General features: G+C 37.3%; 1 protein-coding gene across 2 annotated transcripts; it reads right to left on the bottom strand.

The window, feature by feature from the left end:
* LOC147912619 (olfactory receptor 4C15-like) lies at positions 1-5,713 on the bottom strand. 2 transcript variants are annotated; one of them, XM_087423280.1, is made up of 2 exons: positions 5,703-5,713; positions 1-922 (listed from the first exon to the last, which is right to left on the bottom strand). In XM_087423280.1, exons 1-2 carry the CDS (start codon positions 5,711-5,713, stop codon positions 1-3), a joined length of 933 nt encoding a protein of 310 aa, XP_087279406.1. The 2 variants fall into 2 exon arrangements, with proteins under 2 accessions (XP_087279406.1, XP_087279405.1); XM_087423279.1 differs by lacking the exon at positions 5,703-5,713 and having other exon boundaries at positions 1-1,034.
* Between the last annotated feature and the right edge of the window lie 4,642 nt (positions 5,714-10,355).

Here is a 10,355-nt window from a genome sequence, read left to right as displayed (position 1 = left end):
TTATTTTTCATTAGAAGTCACCACGATTCTGTTCCACACTTCCTTCATGGCATTTTTCACTTCCTTATTATTGAAAGTGTAAATCAAAGGATTGAGCAGGGGAGTTAGGATGGTGTAAAATATTGCCACAATTTTGTCAAAGGAGAAAGCAGATGGAGGTCGTGCATACACATATATGCATGGGACAAAGAACAAAACCACAACAGCAATGTGAGATCCACAGGTGGAGAGGGCTTTCCTCTGCCCTTCAGCACTACGGGTTCTCAGAGAGAACAGGATGACACTATAGGAAACAAGCAACAAGGAGAAGATTATGATGCAGATAAACCCACTGTTGGCAACCACCAAAAAGCCAAAGACATGAGTGTCAGTGCAGGCAAGCTCCAGTAATGGGTACAAGTCACAAAAGAAATGATCGATGACATTGGGGCCACAGAAGGGCAGGTGGAAGGTAAAGAGAATTTGTATCGTGGAATGCAGGAAGCCCCCTGTCCAGGCTACCCCCATCAGAATGCCACAGAGCCTCCAGGTCATGATGGAAGAGTAGTGTAATGGTTTGCAGATGGCCACATAACGGTCATAAGCCATGACAGTGAGGACAATCACCTCCACCCCAGCAAAGAAATGTTCAGCAAAGAGCTGGGTCATGCAGCCTTCAAAGGAGATGGTTTTCCTCTCATAGAGAGAGTCCACGATCATCTTTGGGGCAATAAGAGAGGAATAGCATGCATCCAGAATGGACAAAAAAGCCAAGAAGAAGTACGTGGGGGACCCCAGGTGTGTTTGGCTGCTGCTGATGGTCACCACAATTAGCACATTGCCCCCAACAGTTGCAATGTAGCCCAACAAAAAGACAACGAATACTACTTTCTGAACATTTGGATTCTGGGAAAGCCCCAGGAGGATGAACTCAGTTACAGAGCTTTGGTTTTGCATCATTTTCAAGGAAAATCTACCACAGTGAGCATGTGGAATCTACAATTACGGGAGAGAAGAATTCATCTCAGACCAGTTTATGGCATTATCATAGTCATCAACAAGTTAGTGCATCCATATGAAAAACCACCTTGTATATTTCTGTCATCACTGAGAAAACAAAATTAGAAATGTGTTGAAGGTGGTAGTGGGATGTCAGGCTCAATTGAGGTGGGGATAAATTATTAATACTTTATAGTAGACAGTTTCAATATGGAGGAAAGGAGGTATCCGCATGTGGTAGGGATGAGAATTTTTTTTTTCTCAACTGCTAGTTCTGATCAATTAGTAGTGGTTTCCTGGACTGAACTGTTGAGAAGATTCTGAAGCCACATCCAAGTTCTGAGGAAAGGAGGACTGCAGTTTATTAGTCACGCCTGCCATTTGCATTTTCTCTTATCTACAAATAGAAGAAGAAATAACATCCAGTTTAAGACCCACCTGAAAATCATGGCTACTCCCCCAAATATTTCTTTGAAAGTCTGAATTGAATTGGGTCTTTAAGATGAATTAATTCATTCTTTATGAAATAGAAGGATCTATGGAAAAGTGCCCTGCTCTATAATTAACACATAATATGTATATACTGTGCTTGGTTTTCTTCATTCATCATTTCAGAATAAGAACATGAGTTTATAAAAATAATATCTACTTCAGAGTGTTGTCATGGTGACTAAGTTAAATAATGCAAGGAAAGCAATTGTTCAAGGCCTACTGTGTAGGAAACAGTCCATGGTAGGTCTTATTATCCCTATTATCATGTTGAAAGAGATAATAACAAAGAACAGGTGCTGGATCTGGAATAACACAGAAACTCTGGTTCCCACACCCAAGTCCTTCCCACTGGAACAACAGGGAAAGAAGTAAAAATTTTTCTTTTCTAGCAAGAACTTCGGAGTAGAGACGGCTTTTCTACTGTCTGCATCCACCTGTAGAGGTTAAAGCCTTCTGATTCCTTTGTTGATGTTTGAAAGAGGCCCTTGATAAAGGATACAGAGCAAATGATGAAATGATGTAGAATCAGAAGGTAACGGTCCAATTACTTACAAATTGTCAACAACCACACAGGTAAGGAATAGAAACATGTCAAATATAGCCAGTCTTGTGGTTTTATTAATTACTTGCTAATCATTTATATAATGTGGCTCAATCTGATCAAGTACAATTCTCCAAAGTATATATGTTTCAAATTTATGACTTTGCTGTAAAGTAGGGATGTTTGTATATAGCCTACCTGCTCATCTCACAGGATTAAGATAAGGGTCAAAGTGGAAAACGTGAAAATGTTGCTTCTGATAAAATGCCCTTATCATTTGTAGTTACTACTCTCTCACTTAAAAAGCCAGCCACCTTACTCACAGAAAGCTTTTCCATAAGTCATCCAGATAATTATTCCAACATTTGACTTCATTTTACATAGGTAGACAGCTTCAAAGAATGATTCTGTCCTCAACTGTACATAGAAATTTATCAGTCAAATAGCATATGTATGTATACATAAACATATATTATATTTATTAAATAGGTGAATAAAAGAATAATGGGGCTCATTCTGATAATTAAAAATAAGCTGATTTTTATGAATACCACTTAGTTAACAAAAACAATACTAATAAACCTAAAAAATATATCGTTGTGTATGTTAATATCTGCCTTTTTTCACTATAAAATAACCATTTCCATTATTTTCCCAGGGTTCTATGCATTCTTAAATGGTCTATAAACTGCACTGTAAACTCCATATTGAGCTACAAGCTGGCATCAAGAAAATAAGAGTAAAAAACTAACTCTATAAGGTCACTGAGTTAGTCAACAACAATTTATGAAAAAGTAAACACCATCAATTTATTATCCAGCAGTGATCAGCTTTTCCTGTGGCCAAAGCAAGAGAGACAACAAAATGAAGTGAGCGGGAACATCAGCTCCAAATTCACACAGACCTAGATTCAAATCCAGACTCTTCTACTTAGTTGTATTATGTCATGGAACAAGTTACTTAAAATTCTCAAAGCTCAAGTTTAACTTTTGTAAATGAGTTTAATAAGAATGTCTATTGATAGGGTTCTTGTGAGAATCAGATAAGGCTATAACATAAAAACATTTATGTGGTTAGAAGCAAAGGAGAAAATCACAGTGAATGGTGAGAAGCCCCCAGAGCCATTGACACAGAGCAGAAATGACAGCATATTTACTCCTAATTCCTGCTTTACCATGACCAAGGCTGACAAGTGTTGTTACTCATCTTTTTATTTATTTACATATGATATTTTGTTGCTCATACTGCAGACATGTTATTGCTTAAATGTGCCACACATTTAAACAATATTTTTAAATGTCCTTAATAGTCCCTGAATAAATTATTGTGGCCCTCAGACCCACATGCGTCCACGTCTTTTTCAGGTAGCTTCACTGTACGGGGAAAAAAAAAAAAAAATTGGCTGGTGGTGGAGAGGAAGACCAAGCCTCTATATTAATATAACAGTTAATTCTTAGGCTTTCCACTTTCATTATCTGGGAATTCTAAGAGTAATACCACTTTAGAATTAAACTGTTGATTAGATATAAACAAATCAATCTCGTCTTTTTCAGATAAAAGGAATTTCCAAAATTAGTGTTAAAACTTTGCCAATGGAGAGTACAATGTCCTCGTGGTTTGTACACACAAGGTTTATGATTTTAAGTCATTTAAAAAATAATTGCCCTAAATGTAACGTGTTGTCCTTGATTGAATCCTAGAACAAAAAAGAAACAGTAGTGAAGATATTAGTGAAATATGAATAAAATCTGATGTTTCATTAAGAATAATATATCAGTGCTCATTTCATCGTTTTGACAACTGTGCCCATGGTAATGCCAAATGACAATATTCGGGGAAAATAAGTGAGGAGTGTACAGGAACACTCTACACTATCTTGGCAAATGTCCTGTTAATCTTAAATTACTCCAAAGTAAAAACAAATAAAAATAATATAATAACTATTCACTTTCTGCTATCAAAAAGTTAACAATCACACCTTCACCGCCTAATAGTCATGTGTCATTGAAGAAACCACTAAGCCTCAGCATCCTCTCTCATAAAATAGATACAGTAACACTTATTCAAGCTGCCTGTCCCACGAGAGTCGAATAAGACAATTATTACGAATGTGCTTTGCAAGGTACAAATCAAAAGGAAGATGTGAAATATTGATGCCAGCATTATTTTTAAGCGGTGTCTACACACACAAGGTGAGCTGGAAAATTGAATCTATCATAAAAATAAAATATGTACTTTTAAAATCACATTTTTTAAGTTATATCAATTCTAAAATTGCAATGAAACTGCTTCATGAATTCTATCCTTTGGGAAATGTTTTAGCAGATATTTCCAGAATAATAAACATGCTTGTACTCCCTATCCTAGTAACCCCAATCCTAAAAATTATTCTAAAAGTGAGATGAGGTGTAAGTTTTATAATGGAACATGATGTGTCATTTATAATAGTAAAAATTTAGAAATATCTAAAATATTCAATATTAGGAAGGTGTTTATATAAATCAGACTGCTATAGATTAATAGCACATGATTCTGAGAATAAAACACTAATTAATAGTATGAGGACATACATGGTAAAGCATTTTTACAATATGTTAAATGAGAAAAACAAGAAAAATTACAATAGCTATGCACATGTGCACAGACGTTTTAATATAACTTTAAAACCTAGAAGGAAACGTATGAAAATAGTATAGACTTTTTATTTTCAATATGTATCTTGATATAATTATAAGAATATTTAAAATTAAAAATCAAGTTAAAACCCACAAGACCACATTTTCCATCATCTAAACAGTTCAGAAAAAGGAGACGGGGTTTGAGGATAATTTTATCACCTATCCAGTATAATAAATTTGCATAGGTAGAACTAACATGCTAACATAACATAAAATCTTATGCTAAAAAATTTTAAACTATTGTAAACCTTCCATAAATGGTTGTATCATGGGCCCAGCCATCCCCATCCTCTGTCCTCACTTTGATCAATTTTAACTTCATTTACTCCTATAGGAAGTAGTTTATTCTGTTCATATTTCTCCTAGAAGATTCCATGGTCTTTCCTTTCTTGACAGCCATGCTCTTTAATATGCTGGAACTGCAACAGAGATTGCTCAGAGCCCTTCATGGCCGTGAACTGTGGGCTCTGGGCCATCCTGTGGGGCTGTGACCTTGGGAATTTTGCCTCCTCACTATCCCCAGTACCCACTATTTCCTTCTCGATCATTTCGGCAGCGTACTAATTGTAGCATCAATCGTTCTGAAAATAATTGAAATTCCTGTTTCACTTTGAAGTATATATATAACATTTAAAACTGTATAAGGAATTAGTAGTAAGGTTGTCATTATGAGTAGTGTTTTTTAATTACATATCAAGCACTAAATTTTAGATGCATTTATATGTACCTGTTTGTGGATGTATGTCACATTTGCATATATTTTTCTAAATAAATAGTTATTACAAATTAAAAGAATAGATTAAAACCCCATTCTTAATTACTCTTTCTGTTAAGTTCTTTAAATCCACTGTATTTTTTTTTCTTTTTTTTTTTTTGTGAGGAAGATCTGCCCTGAGCTAACATCTGTCAATCCTCCTCTTTTTTTTTTTCCGCTGAGGAAGACTGGCCCTGGGCTAACATCCATGCCCATCTTCCTCTACTTTATATGGGATGCCACCACAGCATGGCTTGACAAGTGGTGCATTGGTGCGCGCCTGGGATCCGAACCGGCGAACCCTGGGCCACTGCAGCGGAGCGTGTGCACTTAACCGCTTGCGCCACCGGGCTGGCCCCCTAATCCACTGTATTTTTGATCTGAGATTATTATTTACTTCAGCAATAATAGATTTATTCTTTGTCTCTCTAGCTAAGCACGTTCCTTTCCATGATAATCTGGGAAATATGTTTTCTCCAGATTTCAGATCCTTTTGTCTTCCCTCAATATGGTTCTGCTGATTTCCCTCAATATCTCTAGTTTAATACTCTTGCTATTTCTGGAATTTAAAGAAAAAAAAAAAACTTTCTCTGTTTCCATCTGTGTCCCTCCTGATGGCTGCCTGACCTCCTCTTGTCTATTGTCTTAGCAATTTAGTTGATTTTAAGAGAGAGACAAAGCCACAACAACTATCACTAAAGCAGTTCAGAGCTTCAACCATTTAAATATTCCTTAACAATTCTGATGCAGAAATCTAATGTTATTTATGACATCAAATGCCTAAGAAAATTTAGTGGACTTATTTAGAGAAAATTAAGTGGACATATGTAAAATCAGAAGACTGCTCTGTGACTTGAGTAAGTAACTATTTCTTACCCTTGACGTCCTTCCCTGTGCCATTTGTTTGGGTTTTGTTGTGGAAATATTAAGTGCGATATTATATATAATAACTCTGTAAACGGTAAACAGCACTTGAATTGCCATGCTCTTACATCAGCATTTTTTATACAGCCTCAGAAAATTCCACTTTTTAATCTAAAGCATCACAGTGGGAGAGCATTAGAGGAAGGATGATACGTGAGAACACACATGGAAGGAATACATAAAGCGCTATTGGAGAGCTAAAACAAAAATCTGTACTTGCTGCATTTCATATTTAGTTTGTTGGATTTAACTTGAAGAAAAACTGAAGACGGGTCTAATTTCACTAAACTTGAGGTCACAGGTCCTCCCAACGGCCCTCGAAAGTTTGCACTCTAACAGCTGCTGTTTATTGAGCACGTACTATGTGTCAAGCACTGTCCTATCGATTCCACATGTATAATTTTGTATGAGTTTTCAAATCCTTTGAACTTGATAATACTATAATCCCCATTAAAAGTGAAGATTCTGAGGCCAGAATGGTTATGTAACTAGTTCAGATGTTCATAGTTAAGCCCATGCATTGCATTAACCTAGGTAGCCTGGACCACAACACCCATATTTTTAAGTACAACATCATAATTTAAAACATTCTACAAAAATGCAAAAATGCAAATTGTAAGTCTCACCATGTGTCACTTACTTGAAAATTCTGGTCATGGCAGTCTCCTCTTCTCTATGGAGAAAAGCCCATTCAGTGGCTGGAAAAATGTGAAGTATGTTTCCAAGCCTCACTTCGGCATCTAAGAGAGAAAGGAAAAGCATCTCTGGCAGACGTGGTAAAGAATGTTCCCCACTGCTTCTCAAGCACTGTCTTCACTATAGCCTCCGGGAAAAAGAATTAATGAAGCAAAAGTTTCCTCCTTGATTTCCAACTGGAATTTAAAGAGGTTTCTCTGAGATGTCAGGAACCTGTAGAATTGCCTCTCAGTTCCCTTCAGGGTTTGGAAATTTCCCATCAGTATGACTTTCCAAGACACAGGTATCTGTGGTTTGACTTGCTCAAATGTTTGCAAAACTTTTATGTCCCCAAACAATTAGAGGTTTTTTTTTTTTTTTCTTTTTTTGTCTGCTCCTGGGTTTCTATTTGAAGATGCTTTCATTTCCCTTCATATTCAGAAGGAGATCATCGTGTATACTGGGATGGAATACAGTGTCTGTGCAGGGTTGGGGTAAAATGCCTATGCACTCTCTAAATACAAGAGCCGAGTTCTGGGAGAAGGCACAGCATCAATCCATAAGGACATGTAATGTTTTGGGAGTAGAGTAGCAATAAGTGCTTGTTAGATAGTTATAGATTTTATATATAAATGTGCAAAGATGTATAGATTAATCCAAAATATTCTTTTTTCTTTATAGTAGCTCATCTTGATATGCCATGTCTTTAAAAATAAAAGCACAATTTCTAGTTATAAAGGAATTTTTCTCGTTTCATTTTTTTAAAAAGAAGGAATGACCCGTCTGTTGACTCTGATGGAATGTAGCACTGGGATGGACTCTTGAGGGAAAACTTGGACTTAGCTTGTGAGGTGCCTTCAGGGAGGGTCCATACCAAGGAGTTTGTCACTCTATACACTCTTGTATCCCACCTATTTTTATGTCTGTTCACTCCTCACGGAAAGAAGTAGAATTGAAGTGACTCATCAGAAAAGGGAACACCTAGAAGCACCTTCCCTTTAATTGCTCGTGGTATTAAAGGACAATTGTTATTTTCTTTGGGGGGGGGGGTTGTTGGTTGTTGTTGCGTTGATTGAAATTTTAGATGGTTTTTCCGACATAGAAGAACCATCTGACATGGACCACACTCCCAGAGGAGATGATATCTTAAAAATATGACTCAACAGCAGGACTCCAGCAATGAATCCTGGAACCCTGGTTCCTAGTTCAGACCACACTTAGCATCTTCTACTTTATCCCATGCCCTGCTTTGCTTAATCCTTTATTTTTTCCTTCTCTTAGAGGAAGCGAGTGGGATAACACTGAAATAATAGTGTGAATATAGGGTGGAGCAGATAATATAACAAGCATGTTATTTGTGCAAAAATAAGGTGAATTCAGAAAAACTTTACAAATCAGAAAAGAGAGAGAAGGACAGAGACAGGCACAAAGACGTGTGAAATTGGGGGATAAGATGGGGGTAGATAAACAGAAATTTGCCCTTCCAGAATTTATCCAATAATCAGTTCTCCTTCACAGATTTAAAATTTCAGCATCATCATTTATTGAATTACAAAATAAATACTAAGTCTCCAAAGATGGATAATTCGATTCCTGGGCCATTTCTTCTGTTCTTTAAAATTCTTTATTACTGGTGTAGCAAAATGTTTACAAACCAGAGCTTTATGACAGGCTCTGATATCTAGTAGATCTAATCCCTATCTCTGTTCTTCTCACATTGTGTGTATCACCAAGGTTATTGAAACACAGGCACAGATCCATATAAATTTTAGAACTAGTTTGTCAATTTCCATGAAAATATGCTTTGTCATTTGGGGTAGGTATTATTAAGTCATCACAGAATTGATGTATCTAAAAGCAAGGCCTCCCCTAGGGTGTGCAGAACCAGTCAAATATTTTTTACAGGACCCAACTATATAAACAATTTGATCTAAAAAAATTAACAGTAATAAACTATTGACTAAAGAGTATACTACAAATTCATGAGTCAGTGTAAGATATAGTGACTTATTGGTGGAGAATTAGGATCACAGGTAGAGAGCAGGTACTCACGTATTTGTTTATTGTCCAGTCAGAGCACGGAAAGATTCTTCCTGTTGTCTAGGCTTCTCTCTTCCTATCCAGTTCCAGAATCCATCTATTCTTGTTCTATATCAAACCTTTGTATTTTGGAATAATGCCTTTGAACTTCCTTAATAATGTGTATTTAGTGGGGTTTTACATCATAACTAAAGATACTGCACCATTTATTGGACTGCCCAAGTATCCTGGCTTCCAATGACTCTCTTAACAATATTTTCTTGATAATGAGCACAAATACAAATCGGATGACCAGAATCTGTGAGAAAATGTGAACAGTAATTCATTTCCAGGTCATGTTAAATTGACTGGAAATTTACACCAAAAGTAGAGAACCACTCATCTTCCAACCACGTCTTCCCTTGAACTGTTTGGGCCATAACCACTGCATTCCTGGAATGTGATGTCTTTCAACACTGACCACAGCCCTGCCTTCCACACATCATCACCAGCAGGGAGGACGGATGAAAGACTTGACCCCAGACAAAGAAAAGTTGTTCCATTCATGCAAATTATGTCCCTCATCACACATGGTTTAAGACCAACACATGAGAGCACAGTGGCACCATATCCAGGGAAGGCAAGACATGGCATTAATCAGAATGGCCAGTCAGTACTGCAGAGCAAAAGTTCTAAAGGCCCTTGAAGGAGATAAGTGCAGCCACCTCTGAAGTACTGTCTGACACATGGCATCCTGTGCAAGGGTTTGGGTGACCTGCTTGGTTGTCAGCAGGAGGGATGGACAGGATACAGGGTGCCTGCCACCACCCCCACCATCTGCAGTGCTGTAGATGATGGCACTGTAATCAGACCAAGGGCAAATGAGAGCCTCGAAATGCCCACACATCTGGCTCAAGGAAGAGTCAGCAGGGGACCATTCACAGGCTGTATCTTGAACTTGTCCTGTGTTACACAAAATCACCACGTATATGCCATTCTAGTAGTCAGCTTAGTACAATATTATGAAAGAAATAATGCACCATCTTGTGGAAATCATTTGATTGACACACTGCCCTACTGGAACCAAGGTTCTGGCCACAGGGTTTGGAATAACTTCATAGGTACAGAATTCAGAGCTTCTGGGGCTGTCCAATTAACTCCATGGGTGAGATAGAGTGTTGAAGAGCACCTCAAAGAGGGAAAACAAAAATGATACTCATGCAGTCTGGGTTAGGTTGGGCTGCCCCACCAGAAGGCATTGCCAAGTTCCAAACACTGGAAGAGAACTTGAAAA

The sequence above is a fragment of the Ceratotherium simum genome, chromosome 34 (assembly GCF_057802395.1).
Source record: "Ceratotherium simum simum isolate JZ-2026a chromosome 34, ASM5780239v1, whole genome shotgun sequence".
NCBI lineage: Eukaryota > Metazoa > Chordata > Mammalia > Perissodactyla > Rhinocerotidae > Ceratotherium > Ceratotherium simum.
Note: the sequence above shows the minus strand (reverse complement) of the source record. Positions and strands in the feature narration are given on the sequence as shown.